This window comes from Halichoerus grypus, chromosome 9 (genome assembly GCF_964656455.1).
Source record: "Halichoerus grypus chromosome 9, mHalGry1.hap1.1, whole genome shotgun sequence".
NCBI classification, from domain to species: Eukaryota; Metazoa; Chordata; class Mammalia; order Carnivora; family Phocidae; genus Halichoerus; species Halichoerus grypus.
In genome coordinates this window covers 32,090,963-32,112,545 of record NC_135720.1, presented here as the reverse complement: position 1 = coordinate 32,112,545, position 21,583 = coordinate 32,090,963, and the positions used below count along the sequence as shown (strand labels likewise).

Sequence of the window (21,583 nt, the reverse complement as noted above, 5' to 3'; positions counted from 1 at the left end):
AAATAGTAACTCTTAAGTCCCAGGCCAACGTCCGTCACCATCTGTAGGGTACAACCCATAAGAACTGTTCTCTGTTACAAGCCAGTTAGCATACTGCCTGGAATACAGCAGACACTCGCTCAGATCAAGTAAGTAATCAGTTTATTCATTCAGCAGATTTTACCAATTACTTTTTAAGTTTTTTACAATTTTAATGCCGTATCCCGCTCCCCCAAATTAACAGTTTGTCTCTCAAAATCTGATAAACCCTAAACCAAAATGTATGCTATATTTAAAAATATAAATACTTAAAAATTTTAAGATTATAAAAATTTAAAGAATCGCATCATTGGCTAGGTGAAAGTGCCAACCTGGAAAAGCAATTAATTTATTTTTAAAAATAGAGATTGCAGAATCACCATTTAAGCATGATTTTATTAAGTTTATGCATTTCTATGTTATTTTCTTACATGGCTTCCAACTCATTTCATACAGTAAGTTCAAGTCCACAGCAAAGGCAAAAACTTGCCAATCTGCCTTGATAGAAACATTAACCCATTTATTTGGAAACCTATGGTAAAAACTTTAAGCTGTTTCTAAAAGAATATGAAACTGTGCTCCTGCAATGCAATGAAATCTAGAGTCCTTCACTTGACAAAAATCTCTTATCCCAAAGATAAACCAAGAGATTTATGTATAAAATGATTAGGTAACTATTTTACATGTGTGGTGCCTTTAAAACAATGTATTTGAAGACTGAAGTCATTAATAATAAAAATTAAAAATAAAACCAGTGGCTAGAATAGGAAAGATTGAAAGTATCTGATAAAAGTCATTTGATCCCAGATACCTCCATATTCCTAGGTAGCTCTAATAAATTGTTATGGATATGAGCAACATGTAGCTTACTTGATCTCTTAGAGACAAAATATAGATAGGGAGATGGGAGTTATAAAGTATCAATAGATTCATCATTAGAATCAAAATAAAACAATCTGAACCTCACTGCTTCTACTACATCACTATGTAGGCTTGATCATGTTCAGATTTAATAGATTTGAGTCCACTTTCAAAGACAGATGTGTTTCCCTTTTCACCACCACGCACCTGGATTTCACTGAGTTACTGGTAAAGACCCTGGCACCTGATTAGACTGAGGTGCCGGAGACCCACTACTCATGGCTTGTGCAGGCACGGCAGCTGGCTCCATCTTGCTAATGTGTGTGATGAATCGAAGACGAAGTTTTAAAGCTGGTTTTAAATTACAGATAATCTTCTCTACCTAAGAAATAAACACATTAAAAAATATTTTAACCAGAGAACTTCAATTTCCCACTTTTTTTTAATAATTTTTTTTTAAAAGATTTTATTTATTTAGAGAGAGAGACAGCAAGAGAGGGAACACAAGCAGGGGGAGTGGGAGAGGGAGAAGCAGGCCTTTCGCCAAGCAGGAAGCCCAATGCGGGGCTTGATCCCAGGACGCTGGGACCATGACCTGAGCCAAAGGCAGACGCTTAATGACTGAGCCACCCAGGCGCCCTCAATTTCCCATCTTTAAAGATGTACTTTATACATATCTGGAGATAATAAAATCAGGGAGTGGAGTGGGCTGGATAAGAAGTTTCTTTCTGTGTTTTATGTTTTAACAAAAGCAAATAAAATTATTTCTCTCTTACATGAGGAAAAAAATGTCTTCTCCCTTACACACGTTATATATGTGCATATAATCTATATATGTCTACACTTACAAAAACATATTCACTTACTTAGCTAGCCAGTCATCCCACTGTCAAAAGCTAATATAGTTTACACTGGAAATTTTATGTATCCAACCAGTTCACCATCCTTTTATTTTTTTTTTAATATTTTTTTTTTTTAAGATTTATTTATTTGAGAGAGAGAGAGAGAAAGAACAAGTGGGAGGGGCAAAGGGAGAGGGAAAGAGAATCTGAAGCAGACTCCACACTGAGCATGGAGCTGGACACGGGGCTCAATCTCACAAGATCACAACCTGAGCTGAAACCAAGAGTTGGACACTTAATCGACTGCACCACCCCCACCCAGGCATCCAGTTCACCTTCCTTTTAAAATGCCATCATCACAGAAGCATGAAGTATGATTATATTTTGAAGTTATTTGAGTAACTTATGTCTGTAACATTTATCTACAAAGCTCATTTTTTTGGTTTTGATTTGTACTTGGAATGCAAACAAAATATTAGATCTACTTTTACTTAAAATACTTTAAAGAAATAAAAACATCAAGCAGTTCCATGGCTTTTCTTAGCTTTACTCAAATGCTCTTTGACCTTACCAGGAAAGATCAGCCTATTAATAATTTTTCCTTTCTGTATTCCCTTGTGTCAAAGTTTCTCAAGCCCAAATATAAAGAATATGCTAAATCAAACACTTCTGTATTGGTTTCTACTCAACTCTGACAATCCTGCTGAGGAAATAAAGAAGTGAACATCCTCCCCACTCCATGTCCCTAGCTCCAAGGAAAGAACCCGGTAGACTAGGATCCATATGTTTATATGTCAGTTTACCTTCCTTTCCTGCCAGAGAAAGAAATAACATTAAGGTATGGAGGGGAGGTCACTTCACCTATCTGCCCTACCTCCACCCTTCTAAAAGAGCCAAGCCTCTGTTTCCTATAGAGATGAAACTCAGTTATGATTCAAGGACGTCCTTTCCACTTTCAGAAGACTTTACCAGGAAGTGGCTCTTTAGATGCTGAGTCTGAACGTGCTTCCTTTAACTTCACTGGAGTTTATAGGCCTTTTGAAGTAACACAGAACAAATCTAATGCCTATTCCAAATGGCAACCCTCCAAATAGAACACAAACAATTCCCTAGGACTTTGAAAATTCAAGTTAAGTACCTCCAGTTCCTTCAAATACCCTTTATATGAATTATTCTCTTGATCCCCTTGGCTTCAGTCTTCTAGTTATGCTGCAATCTGTCCAACGTCCCCATAGTGTACCCTAGTCACTGTGAGAAAAGTGGGATCTCCTTCACTCATTACATAGCACCTCTCTGATCTTTTAAAAAGTAGACATTCTGTACTGTTTCTTGCGAATGAGATTACTATTGATCAACCACCTAGGTCTTTTCAGATGTCCTGCTGCAACTATCAAGGGGAAGAAGTGTGAGAAATTATAACATGTATTCACTAGTACTTGAATTATACATGCAGAATAATGTGTTCATGTAGCCTAAAAAGGTCTAATAACCTTTTCCCCTTAAAAGAAAAAAAAATAACATAGTACTCAAACAAAAGTGTATCATCATATATTCAAGTTTTCTAAACTAAATATCATTAAAAGATAAAGTTAACTTACTTGTTCTTTTACGCTGTCACCAGTAAACATATACTTCATATGATACAGGAAGTCACAGATGGGATCCATGTAATTTAAGTGGGCACTACACTGGTCTACATTCAGCAACATGTCATAAAATGCCACTCCAATCTATTTAACAAATAATATAAAATTATTTAAGTGGGCAAATAAGGTTCAAGCATTTAGAATGATGTAGCTGGACTCCATTACAAGACTAACACAGAGGGATAACACGTTTGTTGAAGAATTGTCACTGATCATACAAACCTCTATGTGCACTGGATATACGATATGGTCTGCATTTTTTTTTAAAGATTTATTTATTTATTTGAAAGAGAGAGAGAGAAAAAGTATGTGAGAGTGTGCATGTGAGTGGGGGAGGAGCAGACGGAAAGAATCTCAAGCAGACCTCCCACTGAGCAGGAAGCCTGATGTGGGGCTCGATCCCACTACCCTGAGATCAAATCTGAGCCAAAACGAAGAGTCGGATGCTTAACTGACTGAGCCACCCAGGCGCCCTGATAATGGTCTGCATTTACAAAGGAATCCAAAGTGCTACAAAATGTCCCCTAATAGGGCTTAAATGCAATTTCTCTTCATAACTCCGTAATGTCGTTTAAAATGAAGAGATAGACAATCTCCTTTCTAGAAACCATTTCTCAATATCTAAATTGCAGTCTCAGGGATACTTTATGTTGTACCTTCTTGGTTCCATTTGGTGGCTCATACTTTAAGGTTCTATTCTTGTCTCATTTTCTTTTCTTTGCACTCTTGTTAGGTGACTGACTTCATCCATTCCCATGATTTTAATTAATTACTCTGTACTATAGGGCCAGCTCTCAAATGCACTTCTCCATCCTTAACCCTCTTTTCAACCTTAAGAATGAGTATTTCCCATGCATTTCTAATTTAATACATCCCACATCAAACTCATTATAGACATACTAAGTTATGGGCACACTAAATCCTCTAAAATTGTTCTTAGATCCTGCTAAACTAATTTCACTACTAATGGTTATGATGATATACAGTTTGGAAAACACTGGGAAAGAAACAACAATAGATCTTTTAGAACTTAATCTTATCACAGACAACCCAGGTTATATTTTACCTCTATCATACATCGAGTTCTCTCTTGCTGAAATCTTTGTAAAAATGGCCCCACAAGATGGTACACATAAAGCAGCTGGAATTCGGTCTTCACTATAGGAAGAAGGACTTCAGTGAGAAACCTAAAATTTGAAGATTAGAAAAATTTCTTTTCACTTCAAATCAGCTGAATTGTTTGAACTTTGTTGATACAGCCTACCCAGGCATTTCTAAAATTTGTAATTTTTTGTAAAGTTTCTTTTTCTAATTAATCTTACATTCTCACTGGCTATGATTTTCATTTGATTATCAAAATAAATTACTTCAGATTTAGGAGTCATTCTCAACAGTAAAATTACTGAATGACAGAATGTGAATTACAGGTATCCCCTGCCTGCTTTCTGAAAATTTGCTTTATGCCACTTTGCTTTTACAAAAGGCCTACATTATTATAGTAATGGCTGTTTTTGTTTTTTTTTTTTTTGTAAAAAGCAAAAATTCTCTTTGGTTTTCTTTTGGTTAGCAAAAATAGGTACTAATGTAGTTTTCTGTAAAAATGAATTGGCGTAACATGAATTTTCAGAAAGGGTGGGATACGCTTCACTTTATGTCATTTTGGCTTATGGAAGGTTTCATAGGAATACTCTACTTTTGAATAGCAGGAAAAACCAATATTTGAAATAAAACGAGAATAACCAATCTAATATAAATGCCATTCTGAAGAAATCTGAATCTAATTACTACCAATTTTATAGTCAAGAAAAATAATCAGAAAATAGGTTAATATGAGTTATTCAGTTCAAAATGCACCTTTGGGATATATTCTGGAAAAAGCCTGCATCTGACTAAACCTCCTGAAACTGTAATGGAAAACTAGATGCCAGACTATTTTTTTGCACATACAAATTAATTTTTTCAAACAATTCTGAAATAAAGGAACTTTCTCATTATCTAGAAATTCTACTTAATTAAAACTCACTTTGCAAGTTATTCTACTGAATGAGATACATACCTCCTGTGTAAATGAGATTAAAAAAACACAAAATGAAAAAGTCCAATTTACTTAAGAAATCATAATACCTACTTGGGAATGAGAGAAAGTTGCCCAATGCTAGAATGGTGCCACACAGCATGTGCGAGAGCTAACGTATAGCTGCAGCTCATCTCGGAGTAGGACTGATGACAAGCAGTGAAGTCAAATAGGCGGAATGGATAGCCAACCCACTCTGACTCGGTTGTCAAGCTGGGACTGCTGATTACACTCACAATTCGATCATGCAGGACAATCCAATATGGCTCCTTTAAAATCAGAGGAAAGCCTGATGAAAAATACCCTTATCCGGTTTCCACCCCATTTCCAATATTCCACTCCAAACCCTAAAATCATGGCACTTTCTCATTCTTTAAAGTTTTACTTATCTAGCTTGTGTTTTTGTGTAGTGGAGATTTTGAAAGCAAAAGTAGGTGGCTTCACAGTAAGTCAAATTAAGTTAATAAGAACCTGGGGATAAGTGTCTGTGAGTTAGAGAGCTCTATACATGTGTCTGCCCAGTTCATTTACTGTCTGATATTTACTATACAGTAAATTGTTTTTACCAATATCTATATACAGACAACACTAGTACACATAAATAACTCAGAAATAAATACATATGTTTTGGAGGTGTGTAAGGAAAAAAATGATTGATTTGGAGAGGTGAATAATCAAGTTTGGAGAGCACAGGGTTAGACAATGTTATTGAAAGATATTGCAACAGTCAACTATTGCCAACAGTCAACTGAGTAGACACATGTGAGGTCACAGAAGGGGTCACTGAAGAAGCAGGACCTAAGCTGGCAAAGAATGAATAGGCTTTAGAGAAGCTAACAGAAGGAAGAGGGGTTCTGCATGTCTCATTACGCCACACATCAGAAGTACTTAAAACATATTTCAACAAGCATTATTTGCACGAGCAAAGGCTCAATACGTAACTTGTTAAGTGGTCAAAAGTAGATCAGATTTTAATGTCAAAGTAAGGTTGGATAGATAAGATGGGACCGAAGGATGCAGGGACCCGTAGGTCACGTAGGTTTTTAGATCTCAGGCAGAAGGCAAAGAAAATACTCACTGCAGGATTCTGAAGCAATAATACTATAAAAACTTAAAAAATACAGAAATACTTCCTTAATTGTGTGTTGTCCTCGTACAGGGCATCTTACATGCATCTTATTCTTGTGGCCGACAGGGGACAACTGCATTCCATTACTATGTACAAATCACAGTTATTAACTCACTGGTAACGCAGTGATGATCAGTCCAATTGCATTCATCCATGCTGTAATATTCTCTCTTGGCACTAACGGCTGACTTTAAGTGAAGAAAAAAAGAATAAAAAATGTGCAATTACAAAAATACTTTTATATGGTTGATAATGGATCTTATTTTGAGAATTTATATAATTCAGGGCTAACAACTGACCTACTCCAAAAAAACTACAATGAATTTTTATTGAGTAAAAATTTAATATACCCAAAAGGTAAGTAAGGCTTTTCTTAGTTGTCTCCTTTAACAATGGTTGCTGGGATGAAAGACTATTTCTACTTATTTATACTTCTCCAATCATTACCCCCTACTTTATGTTGATCTTCAAGAAAGTAATCTTGAAAAACTATCTTTGGTGAGATGTTAACATTATTCCTAACTTTATTAAATGTCAAACAGCTACTGAAGAGTAGAGGTGGGAACAAACCCAGGTCTTCTGACACTGTCCAGGGCTCACTCCATTACATCTGTATCACAAAGATAAAATCTGGGACCAAAAGACAATTACCATCCCATATGCATCAGCCTTGGGACAACAGGTTTGTCTAAGAGTTCCAAATAAAATATCATTCTTTTTACAAATAAACAATGAATCTTATTACATGAAACAGAATACACACCTTTTCAGGACGACATTTAGAAGCGCATTTCCAACATCTTCACCTGAAACAGCCAAGGCCATGAGCTCCACACAAGTAACATGCAGTGCATGCGCAGCTGGGTTGGGAAACTCATTGAATCTCCAGTCACAGTTTGGGAAAGGACCAGGAGATTTGCCAGCCATCGGTGCAGATGGTTAAAGCAGTAACTGCTTATTTTGAGATTAATGGCTCACATTTGTAGTGCTTCATAGTTTTAAAAGTGTTTCACGTGTAAATATCTCATTTTATTATCAATTTATCTGATTATAAGCCCCCAAGAAGTGACTGAACAGAAATTAAGAGGCAAATAAGAACCAAATACACATCAGTTTGACATAACTGAAATGTACTGACAGCAACCATGTGATTAACCACAAGGTATAAATGGCACCTCTTGTGCTTTTATAACTGACAAGATAGCTAGAGAGGCAACCAGAGTAGCCCCAGGCTTCATCCACCTATTTCTTTTAATAGTTATAAGACAGTTGATAAGAACATTACTTTATAATGAGTAAATCTTTTACTTCAGGAAACAAATGCCTTCACACAAGAAAACAAATCACACCCATTTACGTAAAATTGCTCTACCTAGTAAACAGTGGCATGGTAAACAGACATAGTAAGCACAGTGTGCTAATAACTTAAAACATGAAATCAAAATAAAGAAATAAAAATACATATACAGCAGCCTTTTCATTAAAAAAGAAAGTTGTATTATTATCTATTAATATTCTTTAAAAGGACCTAAGGATTTATTTAAAGCAACAAAATTCTATGTTCTCCAGTAGCCAACAGATGCATTTACTACAACAAAGAGTACTTTTTTTAGAAATAAGAATTTTTTTCTTTGCAACAGGCTCATTAGGTCTGTTTTTAGATATAAAATTTAATGGAGTGAATGTCTGCCTATCTGGCAGCTAACTTGCTGCTGCTAATTTAAGATTTCAAAACCTTTACAAAAGTAAAACTAAAAATGATCATAAAAAAAACAAGTTTTGGAATATATAAAAATATTACTTTGAAAGGATAACATGTGTTCTCACAAATCAACATATAGTTATTTCTGAAGGGTCTGGAAAAATCACAATGAAAAGGATATTATCTACTAGTCTGCCAATCAATCTGCAATAGTAGGAGTCATCTGGGACCCAAGGATTTTCTTCTCGTGCATTCATGCCACACTTCAGGTATGTGTCACTTAGACACCAGCCTTGCGGTCGGTTATCCTTGAGTGAGCCAATGATGGCATGGACAAGCTTTCGCTTGAGATGTGGGCGTTCTCTCAGGTGCATTTCATAATAGTGCAGAGTATTATACAAATAAGTCACAGGCCGATCTGCCAAGAAGAAAACAGATCATCACAACGTTAATCTGGTTACCCACAATGAAAAACTAACCCCATTTTTCAAGATTACCAAAAAATAGCTCAGAAGCTCATGAAACTATTTCACATGCTGGGCAATTGCATACAATGAGTATTTTTATTTTAGGACAAGGCAGAAGGCTTCTAATAACATATACATGTTATGTAAAGGAATATCCATTGCAGCTCTGTTTACATTAGCAAAAGATTAGAATAGTCTAAATGGTCAAAACAAGGTAAATCATGGCATGTGTGGCATGAATGAGTTTTTTATGTACTGATACAAAATAATCAATCCTAACACATTATAAAGGCATTAAAAATAAGGTGCAGAACAATGTGCATATCCTATATTATTTATGTGGGGAAAAAAAACGAACCCTAGAATATCTAAGGAAGGATACACAAGAAACTGGTAACAGTGGTCTCCTAGAGAAAGAAACTGGCCAGCTGGAGGTCATGATGGGGTTAACTACTTTTCACTGCATACCCTTCTCTACCATGTGGATGTTACCTAATTCCCCCACCCCCCAAAAAAAGTTTTTTAAAGGAATGCTTGCTTGAACTTCATATCTATTCTGTAGTGCTAAAATGCAATTCGGATTTCTGGTTAGGAGGAAGACATCTTAGACAAAGGACTGAGAAGAACTCCCCCACCCCCCCCCCGCCCCCGAGAAATACACTTAGTTCCCACAGTGGCTCTAGGCCTTTCACACTCCTGTCACTGACTCCACCATTCTCTGGTCACCTGGTTTAAAACTTCAGAGTTGTCTTTGACTTCTTTCCTTCTATATTCTCCCCACAAGCAGCCAATCAAGTTCTCTTCCTTCTTCCTTGACTATCTGTCCCTTCCTTCTCATTTCCAATGTCATCATAGTTGTTTAGGTACTAATCATATAACTGAATTTTTTGACAGAAGTCTTTGAAATGGCTTCTTCCTTCCAAAACATGCTGCCAACTACAGCTAGATTTATCTTTCTAAAGTAACGCTTTCTATGCCATGACCTTACTCAGTAACTTCTAGCTGACTCTTGATTATCTGCAGGTTATAAGATCAAAACTTCTCAGCCTGGCATTTCAAGTGATCTAACTGTTGGGTACAAAGTTGAAATTCTCAATTTAGCCAATGAGGAGACTGTCTTCAAAATGCTATGATTTTTCCAAAGGATTCCTTCTGCCTAGGATGTTCTATTTTCCTTCCTGTTTATATAAATCACATATATCAACAGCTCGAATCCTATCATCTAGGAAGCCTGCTGAGTTAGTTCATAGTAACATAGTCTGTTCTGAACTCAGATCATACCCTTCTCCTTCTCTACTCATTTGGCAACTAATCACACACTATGTAAAAGGGGGCATCTCTTGCATATCACTTTTATTTCTACTTTTTAATACATTTGCCATGACCTACCTATTCATATTTTTATGTCATCTATTTTACACTTCATGGCATTGCTATATAGCACTTATTCTCAAAACACTTTTATTGAAAAACAATTAAAATAAAATCTTTAGAACCATGATTACCCATATGGTCATGCCCAGACTACTTTTGTTTATTGAGTTATTAGATGGAATTAAAATTTGAAAAAGCTTACCATGAAATTTATATAAGCCACCAAGGTGATCTAGTAGAGTCTCCAGTGATTTGGAAACTGGAAGCAACTCTAAAAATCTGTGGATTACTATATCAAATACTGGGAGAAATCGAAGACACACATTTCCAAAATAGATGGGTAGATAGGGAGACTGGATCTGCACAGGAGGATCAACCTGCTCCGCCAGGCCCTCAAAATATAGTTTCTCAGGGTATTTCTGTGGAAGTGAATAAATGGCCAGTGTTCAGGGCATCCTTTTTTATTCTCTTAAAAAAATAAAGCTAAATAAACTTGTCATTTTTAAAAGAATATGAAACCATGTTTGTTTTTGCAATGCAATGAAATAAATCTAGAGTGCTTTACTTGACAAAAATATTATCCCAAAGACATACCAAAAGGGATTTATGTATAAAAGAATTTGTAATAACCCTTTCATTTTGTAAGTACTCACGTCTACTAAAACTGCAGTTTCAATAAATCCCTAACATAGAGATACTCTAGAACCTTGAGGCAGTTTAGAGAGCTAATTTCCTTCTATACAGATTAGAGAGAAAACAGTAGAACCACAGAGAAAACAGCCAAACCAATTAGCCAAATACCTAAGAATGGTGTAAACAAGATTCACTGAAGCACTGATTTGAATTAGTACCTTGTGATAATTCATGTGCTTGGTGTGCCAGTCATTCTGTAGCCAGTGTTCTGGAGAATTTTCCTTCACAAAGTCACTTACTCGATTTCTAAAATCATTTGGTTTGAGTAACAGCAACTGAATTATGAAATAACAAACCTGGGCTTCATTTCCTTCATGACTACGCATGGCCTTTGGAGAACAACAGAAAAATGATATTACAATGTCTGACCTGTGCAAAAGCATGGGTCTGCTACTAGTCTATATTTGAAGACAGTAATATCTCACTATTATTAGAATTTTATTATATGTCGAGTCTACCCCTAACCAACTGTTCAGAATTCCCTAAACATATCTGACTTTCTTGCCCATTTTTGGTTCTTACCATTCCTTCTGCCCAAAGTGTCCCTCTTTTTTCTTTTGTTGAAATTCAATCCATCCTTCAAGATCTCTCACCTAGATAGATGTGGTCTCTCATTGTTCCCTGGCGATATTTTCCTTACACCTCTATCTTATCCTTCTATTTTACTGATTTATAGATTTAGCTTATTTCTCCTCCTATGTCATAACCATATTTATATTTATGTTCCATAGCTAAGAGGTTAATGTTAATCAAATAAGCCACCCCAAATATCACCATTATAGTTTTAAAAAAAAGTAGCATTTTCCAGCCTGGTTCAGTGTCTTCTCTTAAAATTTTGCCTGAAATAGACATCAACTGAAGACGAAAAATAATTTGGGGAATACTGGGTGGCTATGAGAAACATTCAGTTCTGAATATGGCTGCCAAAGTATACAGAAATGATTATTAGCACTCTACAAAGAAAATCAATGGCTTTTTTTTTAAACCACTTCCTGCTTCTAGTGGGAGCCTTTGGGAATCAACTCAGGGTCTAATTGCTTGTACTTTTACAGCATCACAAGGCCAGGACCATGACTGTCTTATTTACTTCTATACTTTCTATGCATAGAACACAGCAGATATTTAATACACACTTGCTGAATGAATGAAGACACTGGAAAATCTCTAGTTCCTTAGGGAAGTGATAGCAATGCTTGATTATTGTATAATTTCCTTAAATCTTTAGAAGCAATATAGCTACATTAATACAAGATCCGTCAGTCACACACCTTGATCCAAAAGAGAATGAAGCAGCTTAGAAACTTATTCTTAAATAAGCGTATTCTTACCAGGCAGAGAATTAATCTGTCCAGTGTAACAATGTTATACTTCCATACCATGTCATTAAGAATTTCAATGCATTTGTTGAGTTGCTGACCCCCAGCTGACGTAGAGAACTCATATACTAAGAAATCTGCAAATGTTCTCACATGGGCTACCAAGGCCCTGGCTCCAATTCTTTCTAACACTCTAGAAAACCAAGAATAAATAATAAGTTATATTGCTATATGGTATAATGGTTTGTCAAATGGAATGCAGATGTAGGTTTCTGGCTTACCTATAGCCAATCTGATTAATATGATCTGTTTCCAAGAGCATTTTCCAGAGAAGACAAAGGAAGAGAGGAGGAGAGCCTTGCATAGAGAAGTGGGTAATGATGTCATTTTCATTGGTCATTGACTTCCACTTCCTATATTCCTCCTCCACATTTTTTTTCAGATTAAAACGGCTTTCCTGAGGTACATTATTTTGCTTGAAGAATGCCTAAAAGAAAGATCAGAAGTTTACTTCAAGGGTTATACTAAAAAGAAGAGCATTGGCTATAGAGTCAAGAAACCATTCTAGGCTTGATTCTGACACTAATAAACTCTATGTGACCTCAAGCAACTTAGTAATCAAGACTGAATTTCTATAATGGGAAAATACACAGGCTTGACTAGATTATCTCTAAGATTCCTTTCCTGGATTTCCTAAGCAGAAATTCCAAGCAAGCCTGAATTCAAAGCTTCCTCAATCACCTGTTGATACTTCTGTTCATCTTTAAAAAAAAAAAAAAAAAGAAAGAAATTTATGTACCTTTTGGTTACATATTTTATTATCTCTATAAGGAAAATCCATTATATTATCTCAGACCATCAATCAGCATCACCTGGGACCTGTAAGAAATGTAGACTTGGACCCCATTCTAGACCTACTGAATTGGAAGTTCAGCAGTCTATCTGAACAAGCCCTCTAGGTAATTCTGATAAGTTTGCTCTAACCCTATTGGAAGTTCTAGAAAGCAGATGTTCATTATGCTTAAACTTTTCTCTGAAAGTAGAGGACAGATGAGGTTTTCCTTTCTCCATATTATAAAAGCCAAGTTTATAGTCTTTCTGTGTGATTAAAAAAAATTCAGTCAAGTGTAACAATGTGTATTCTGTGAAGCTTTGTTAAGCTGTATTTCTCCCCATTTCAGTTCTAAGAGAGAGAAACCTTTTTTTCAGGTGATATGTTAATTCTCACAAGGTTCTAAGACTGTTAACTAATAAGACGAAACCAAAATTATATTTTTAGGAACATATCCAATCCTGGAGTACGACAAGGAACAACTCAAGAGACTTTGGAATAGCAAAAGATTTTTTAAAAAAAGAAATAAAAGTTAATTTCCTTTGGATATCACTAAAACAAGCTCTCTAGAATAACACTAAATGGGAAGAAATGAATTAATGGGAAAGAATGATTTCATATATATTAAATGGAAGAATGATTTTGTATACATTCAATATGTAATTCAAGACCAAATTACCTGTAGTGGGCCTGGAAAACAGCTAAGAGTGTGTGACGCCCAGTTATGAGGAGTAAAACTCATGATGGTCTGAAGTATGTCTTTACACCAAGTTCCCTGAATTGAATCAGAGCCTGTAAAAAAATCTAAACATAAACAAACAGATGTAATCCAGATATAAATGACCCACAATTCATAACTATCACAGAGAAAGTAACAATTATGTAAACCCAGTGAATTTCACTGCAATACACTCACTGCTTAGCTAGTTATATTCAGTTTAAACCTATATTCTCTTAGTTTATAAATGATTTGAATTATTACATTAGTAAAATGAACACAATTTTTGGAAAAGAAGGCAAAAGACATTGCAATCTTTTTTTTTTTTTTTTAAGTAGGCTCCACACCCAGCGTGGAGCCCAACATGGGACTTGAAATCATGACCCTAAGATTAAGACCTGAGCTGAGATCAAGAGTTGGACGCTTAATGGACTGAGACACCCAGGTGCTCCTGCAATCTTTTTTTTTTTTTTAAGGTTACAGAGCACCAATGATCTAACAGTGATACAGGCCCACCACGATTGCTCATGTAGTCCACTCTGACAATGAGGTATCAGCACTTTATTGAGCCAAGGAAACAGAATTAAGAAAGTAGATATCTTTTCTAGTGGTTGAAACAGCTATAAGACTTTAACTCTTTAAATCAAGAAGGTTAATTTATGTAAAATAAGATAGTTTACACGGATGTATTTGAGATTGCTAAATTCAATAACTATTTCTTTAAAACAGCAGTTCTCAAAGTGTGGTCTGCAGATTCTGTGGGTCCCCAATATCCTTTTAAGGATTCGATGACATCAAAACTATTAAAATAATAATACTAAGATAATACTGATCTTTTCACTGTGTTGATATGTGCACTGATGCAGCAAAGGTAATGGTAAGTAAAACTGCTGGCCCTCAGAACAATCGAACAGTGGCACCAGACTATACTAACAGCCACTGTAATCTTCACCACACTCTCAGGGGGGGTGGGGGGAGTAGGGGGGAAGTGCCAGTTTTACTCAAGACTATTCTTAAAGTAGTGAAAAGGACTATATCCTAGCCCTTAAGTACATCTAATCTTATGTTGTGATAAAAATGGAAGTATGCATAAAGTGTCCTAGCTACACATCAAAGTATGATGGGTATCCTAAGTAAAAGTACTTGTGCAATTGTTTGAATATCGAGTTAAATCGCTTCTTGGCCTTTTGGCTAAGATCAAGTGTGGAATATCGAGTTAAATAAGCTCTTTTTTTTTTTTATGGAATTCCATTTTTACTCGAAAGAACATCTGACAGAAAACTACAGTTATTCGGACTTGGGCATTAAGCAGAAATTTTCTTGAAAATTAACAAAGGGAGACTGTTACTTCAAGGAAAACAAATGACCACATCTTTTGCCAATGATAAAATCTGACTTTTCAAGTGAAAAATCAAAATTTTGGAAAACTTGTATCCACTACTATAAGCCTGATAGTTTTCCAAAACTTAACGATTTTCCTAATGAAATTTGCAGTGATACTAACAAATGTAATTTTATGATACTGTATAATGAAGTGTGCCAACATTTTAAGATCTACATAACTCAGTGAACCAAAGCTTTCCAAAAACTAATTCATAGTTATAAAATATACATGAATTAAAAAAATCCATTAGGGGGCGCCTGGGTGGCTCAGTTGGTTAAGCAACTGCCTTCGGCTCAGGTCATGATCCTGGAGTCCCAGGATCAAGTCCCACATCGGGCTCCCTGCTCAGCAGGGGGTCTGCTTCTCCCTCTGCCCTCTTCCCTCTCGTGCTCTCTGTCTCTCATTCTTTCTCTCTCAAATAAATAAATAAAATCTTTAAAAAAAAAAAAAAAAAAAATCCATTAGGTGTGCAAAACAGACCAAAGGATTATAATGTAATAGAGTACAAAAAGTTAACTGATAGAACTTCGATTCTACAGTGCAACTAAGGTTTAAGAAACTATTACTTGTCCAATTTTGTGTGACATCAAAGAATATTGACAATTACTGGAAAAGGCCATTAAAATACTCCTCCCCTTTCCAACCTCATACCTGTGTGGGCCATATTTTTTTTCAGTTCTAAAATAACATATTGCAATAAATGAAATGTAGAAGTAAATATAAGATCCAGCAAAGCTTCTTTTACATCAGATCTTAAAGAGAGATGCAAAAAATGTGAAACAGTGGTGCCTTTTCTCACTAAAGTTTTGTTCTAGAGAATATATAGTTTATTTTTCACAAAAAAATATGCCATTTATGTTAATATGTAACAAGTTTATTATTTTTAAGTGAATCAAAAAATATTAAAAAAGCATCCAACTAATAATACAGTGCATATTAACTAAATTGAATTTAAATAAAAAAATTTTTAAAAAGCATGTATCTTAATATCTAATAAAGTAAATATTGATATAACCCATATAAATGAAAATCTTTGGGAATTTCTTTTTTTATTTTTAAGAGTGTAAAGTGGTCCTGAGACCAAAAACCTCAAGAACCATGACTTAAAAATGATGTAACATGGCTGAAAACTGAAGCTCAACTCAGTTAAAATGATAGTACATAGAAGAACCTCCATTAATGATTAAAATGGTAAAGGTATTAAACAACTATTTTTTTTTTTAAACAAATGAAATGGATCTTTTCAGTATGTTATCCCCTTAATACTCAGTAGGAACACTGCATGCTCTAATTCACCTGTTTCTGTTGGTGATGACCACCATATTCACTGTTACCTGTTACGTGAGTTGCTCTAGCTAAGGTCAGTATCAAGGCTCGGTTCAGCTCTTCAGATTCTGCGGACAGCACCGTCTTGGGATCACTCAGGAAGCGCGTGAACTGTGGCTGTACCTCTGAGCTCCCCAATGCTGTTATAAGCCTAAGTGCAGTGCTCTCAACACTGAAAGGTGGGAGAACAAAAAGAAATGAAAAAATTAAGTTGCATATAAAATTTTAGAATTTTAGAATTAAACCTAATTCTAGGTTAATTAAAATGGAAAAAAACATGCAAACTATGAATTCCTCTTCTTTGATTAAAAAAACGCCCTCCTCCTTTATGTGAAAATGAGCTTTGTTTAATTTGTTTTAAAAACCTGAGGTGCCAAAAAAAAAAAAAAAAAAAAAAACCCAAAACCAAAACCAAAAAAACTGAGGTGCCAAATTTTATAGCAAAACCATCTGACATTATTTACACATTTGAAAAAGATAGCTTGTAGCTTATAGGACTAAACAATTTCACCTGGATATACAGCATTTCAAAAATTACATTTTTCAATCAAATATATTTTCACTTAGAGCAAAATCAAAGTGACATGATAATATAACCATAATCTGAAGTGTATTTAAATCCAATATTCTTAAGGACTAAATTAGAACATTTTGTCAAAAGCCGTGGAAGTACTTATTCTCAGGCCAAAGAGCACTAGGTGAGGATTGAACTACCTTAATACGTATTTAAAAAGCTGTCCTCTACTTCTTCTGTACTGGAAATAAAAGACTCTACAAGCAGAGGAGATTTATGACATATGAATACAAATACTATAAAGGATTAAGTTCCCCATGTTCAACAAAGTTTCTAAGAAATCTTAAGGAAAGACCGTCATCCAAGAGCTCACCAGAGATGGAGCTGGTTCTGGTTGGTTTGTGCAACTGCGGCTAGAGTATGAAGATGGCTCAGGAGCTGCACTCTATAATGAGGCTGGATGTGGTGCATCCGGTAGCTGAACATCTCAAGAAGTGTGTGTAAGATCCCCCATGCATGGGACTTGAAAACAGTTGGTAAAAGTTGACCTTGAGGAACAAGACAATTTAAGGTACCAAATATAAAAGCTATGAATTAAAAGTACTGAAGAAAAGTCACATGGAGTAAAATCTATATAAAGATTTGATCATGAACACACACACACACACACGCAGACTCTTTCCAAATTTTCTCCATTAATTTCTCCTTTAATGGTAAGGAAAAAAAAAATCTGTATCTTAATTAGAATACCAAGTTTGCTTTTTTTTTTTTTTTGGCTGGAATATGACAAATGATACTCAAGTTCATCTGAAAAAATGAGACAACATATGAAAAAAAAATTACCCTTCCTCACTTCAGTTGTCTTTTATTTTTTTTATTTTCTTTTACTTTTATAACGTAATGTTCCCAGTCTTTTGAGGTATAAGGATCATTTTTTAATATACAAATTGCATGACACCCACTCTTATTCCTTCCTCTCTCCCAAAAAAGCTGTATTCAACCCTCAATTATCTGGGAAGAAGAGTAATTATGGTTCAAATTAAAATTATGCTGTATTAGTAAAAAGTTATAATTACCATGAATCAGAAAAACATTTCTATATTAGAAAGTATCTATTACTTAGAACTGCTAACAACTAACAGATACTATAAGCCATCTCCTGAAATGCAGGAAAACTCCTTCCCTATTACCAGTCAGACTTAGCCCCAGGGGCAAACCAGCAAAAGAAGCACACGGGACCACACATTCCTGCATGAGAATAGGTACCATGTCTGTCTAGCTCACTGCATCCCAAACACTTAACACAACACGTCTTTCTTATCATAACTTTAAAGTACAACTCACTCTCCTCACTCTCACACTCTTATCCCTCTTTTTTCATTGATTTTTCTCCGTAAGACTTATCATCTGACATAGTCCATACTTTATTTATTTCTTTGTCTGTCCCCCTCATTAGCAGGTAATCTCTATGATGGAAGTGACATCTGCATACAATTGCATCCCCGGCACCTAAAAGAATACCTATTGAATTAATGAATGCGTTAATGGTTATAAACACCAGAAAGTTCGGTCTTACTGATAAATCCTTTGATGCCCAAGGACTCTATTTCCATATAGACCAATAAACGACTGTAAGTTTCCACTAGGGCTGGAGCCAAGGCCACACTGGATTTTGCATGAGCAAGTTTTATCACTCTGGTAGCAATGCTATGGATAAGGCTGAGGAAAAACAAAAGAAAAGAAAAAGCCTTATTTTTGACATAGATAAGCAATTACTCTACTTATAGGGAACTTGGTATAAATCTAAACTTAGGGGCGCCTGGGTGGCTCAGTCTGTTAAGCGTCTGCCTTCAGCTCAGGTCATGATCCCAGGGTCCTGGGATCGAGTCCCGCAACGGGCTCCTTGCTCAGTGAGGAGCCTGCTTCTCCCTCTGCCTGCCATTCCCCTTGCTTGTGCACTCACTCTCACATTCTCTATCTCTCGTTCTGACAAATAAATAAATAAAATCTTCAGAAAAAAAAAAATCTAAACTTAAATACATGAATGCATGAGCTCCATTTTAATCATTTAAGTTGTACAGGACACTTGGTAGTGATGCACTGTACAACCTGAGACTAATTCTGGTTTCCATGGTGCTTTCAATGCACATCAGGATCCCTCTGCACATGGAAAAGCAAAATTTGGGTATGACTCATAAGAACACACTTGAATTAGAAAAAAAAAAAGACTAAAACACACAAAAACCAAAAACAAACCCCAAAATAATTTAAACAAAAAGAGCATGTATGGTTTTAGTCTGTTTTTCTTTTTCAAATGTGTAACAAACTATTTCAGAAATTAAATGACTTTTATTACAGAATTACTTAAAAAAATCACCGCTAAGATCCAAATGTTGGGTTCTAACAGGGTTTTCCTCAACTCTGTCACACAAGCAGGTAAAGCACATATATAATGCTATGACAATGTTTACCATTAGAAAAAGAGCATGGCTCTTCTAGAACTGATGTCCCACGGATACATTCTCCTTTACCTACATAGTGTCTGAACTTTGAGCCAATATTTAAGAGCTAAAAGACTAGAAATGAAAATCTGGATTTCTAGCCCTTCTCAAAAAAATTTAGAAGATCTAGCTATACTAGTCTACATTCTTACATTATAGAAATTAGCTAAAATGGCAGCACCATGAGGTAAGTCCTGCATGCTTCAGTCAGCCTCAATCCCTTCTAGATACACATACTTGCATGTGCATGAACACCTGGCACTCTTTCACTCAGCACCATGTGGCACTCACTCACATTGTCAGCTTGGCTCCTAGGGGTACCTGAGGTTCTAGAATCACAACCAACAGAGCCATTCCTGTCTTTTTAGAAACTATGCAAACGTCAATTCTAAAAGCATCCCTATTTATTATCAATATAGTACAGGCATTATAATTTTCATATCCCTGGACTCAGCAATTCTACCTTCAGCAAATTATTTAATCAAAATGTATTATAGGTAGGTGCAAATACAGCCTTAAAAGCAGTTTTCATAGCCATCATTTTAATACTAAGACACTGTGAATAATTCATGTCCAACAATGTGGAACTGACTAAATAAACATATATAGCCACACAAAAGACTTCTTTATAGAAATTAAAACAGATTTTTTAAAAAAACACTAGACTGAAAGAGGTGTTTGATCGATTATTATGGGGAAAAGGTGGTCATAAAAGAGTATTGCAGGGCGCCTGAGTGGCTCAGTTGATTAAGCGTCCGCCTTCTGCTCAGGTCCTGATCTCAGGGTCCTGGGATCAAATCCCTCATCCGGCTCCCTGCTCAGAGGGGAGTCTACTTCTCCCTCTCTCTCTGCCCCTCCTCCCGCTGATCTCTCTCTCTCTCTCTCCTTCTCTCTCTCAAATAAACAAATAAAATCTTAAAAAAAAAAAACAAACTATTGCAGTAAGAATCCATTTTGTTAAAAGAAAAATCCCAACCCATTAAACGCATGTATTTATACACAGAAAAAAAGACTCAGAACATACACCAAAAAATTTTACAATGTTTATTTCTCAATATTTTCTTGAGGTTTATTTGTACACTCTAGAATTCCTATAATACCACTTTTGGGACGTCTGGGTGGCTCAGTCAGTTAAATGTCTGCCTTCAGCTCAGGTCACAATCCCGGGGTCCTGGGATCGAGCCCCATATCGGGCTCCTTGCTCAGTGGGGAGTCTGCTTCTCCCTCTGCCTGCCGCTCCCTCTGCCCCTCCCCCTGCTCGTGCGTGCGCACATGCTCTCTCTCTCAAATAAATAAAACCTTAAAAAAATAAGTAAATATCATTTTTGTAATAAAATAAACCTAATCATTTAAAAAAAAATGTACCTAACCATAAAACACACACATAATCATGAAATAAAGCCTATACTACACTGATATCAATTCCCTGACACAGGAGCAAATAAATAAAAAGAACATACCTCATTTTGGCATGAACTGTCAGTGAATCCAGGAGGTTCATGGGTAAGGGAGTAATAGATGCTGAAGCCAAGCAGCTTGTTCCAGGAAGAGGTACTCTCATAATTCCATTTCCATAAATAGTTTCTACCAGAGCTCCCATGGGTAATGTAAAACATTCTGAATTTGTAGAGTATGCATTACACAGCAGGGCAATCTTATAGTCATTCATTTGTAAGCTCTTATTTCTAAGACTCTGCTGTAGGAACCTAAAATTTCAAGTACCATTAAACAGTAAACAATGCAAATAATTTCCAGAATGTTATCTCTGTGCTTTAAAAAACATTTAATTTCATGAAATGATTTACTAATACTATCTTTATTCCTACAGGTGTGACAGTTTCTGCCCAAAATGTAGAGTGGAAACATAGAAAAGTTGGAGTAGCCTTTCAAAAAGAACTTAAGTAATCACAAGTTATCAATTAATGGATATTTGTTAAGTATTACTACACACACAGCACTAGGATTCAGATAATGAAGAAATAACTCAAGAATTCATGAACTTTGTTTCTATTTATTATCTATCTGGTTAACAACAATGTGGCTTCATTATAGATGTCACTGTGAAAAGATGATTAAGGAACGTCTCATAAAGGGAAAGCCAAATGAAATGTGAAGTCCACCTACCCTACAGTCTCCTATGAAGAGATGTGGCAGTCCTTGTCAGAAGTTCTAGGTGGGAAGTTCAG

The 21,583-nt window shown here is 35.7% G+C and overlaps 1 protein-coding gene across 2 annotated transcripts in view; it reads right to left on the bottom strand.

Moving 5' to 3' along the window:
- Nucleotides 1-124: 124 nt before the first annotated feature.
- Nucleotides 125-21,583, bottom strand: part of MED23 (mediator complex subunit 23) — a 41,498-nt gene continuing 20,039 nt past the window's right edge. For both annotated transcript variants that reach the window (XM_036120822.2, XM_036120823.2), the window contains 16 exons: nucleotides 20,858-21,103; nucleotides 18,473-18,615; nucleotides 17,270-17,444; nucleotides 16,391-16,554; nucleotides 13,634-13,758; nucleotides 12,404-12,609; nucleotides 12,135-12,315; nucleotides 10,965-11,135; nucleotides 10,316-10,532; nucleotides 8,454-8,690; nucleotides 7,334-7,499; nucleotides 6,686-6,758; nucleotides 5,496-5,710; nucleotides 4,434-4,554; nucleotides 3,320-3,451; nucleotides 125-1,261 (listed from right to left, as the gene is read on the bottom strand). In XM_036120822.2, coding sequence (XP_035976715.1) covers nucleotides 1,094-1,261; nucleotides 3,320-3,451; nucleotides 4,434-4,554; nucleotides 5,496-5,710; nucleotides 6,686-6,758; nucleotides 7,334-7,499; nucleotides 8,454-8,690; nucleotides 10,316-10,532; nucleotides 10,965-11,135; nucleotides 12,135-12,315; nucleotides 12,404-12,609; nucleotides 13,634-13,758; nucleotides 16,391-16,554; nucleotides 17,270-17,444; nucleotides 18,473-18,615; nucleotides 20,858-21,103 — 2,740 coding nt within the window. In that variant the 3' untranslated portion in view covers nucleotides 125-1,093. The remainder of the gene's footprint in view (nucleotides 1,262-3,319; nucleotides 3,452-4,433; nucleotides 4,555-5,495; nucleotides 5,711-6,685; nucleotides 6,759-7,333; nucleotides 7,500-8,453; nucleotides 8,691-10,315; nucleotides 10,533-10,964; nucleotides 11,136-12,134; nucleotides 12,316-12,403; nucleotides 12,610-13,633; nucleotides 13,759-16,390; nucleotides 16,555-17,269; nucleotides 17,445-18,472; nucleotides 18,616-20,857; nucleotides 21,104-21,583) is intronic.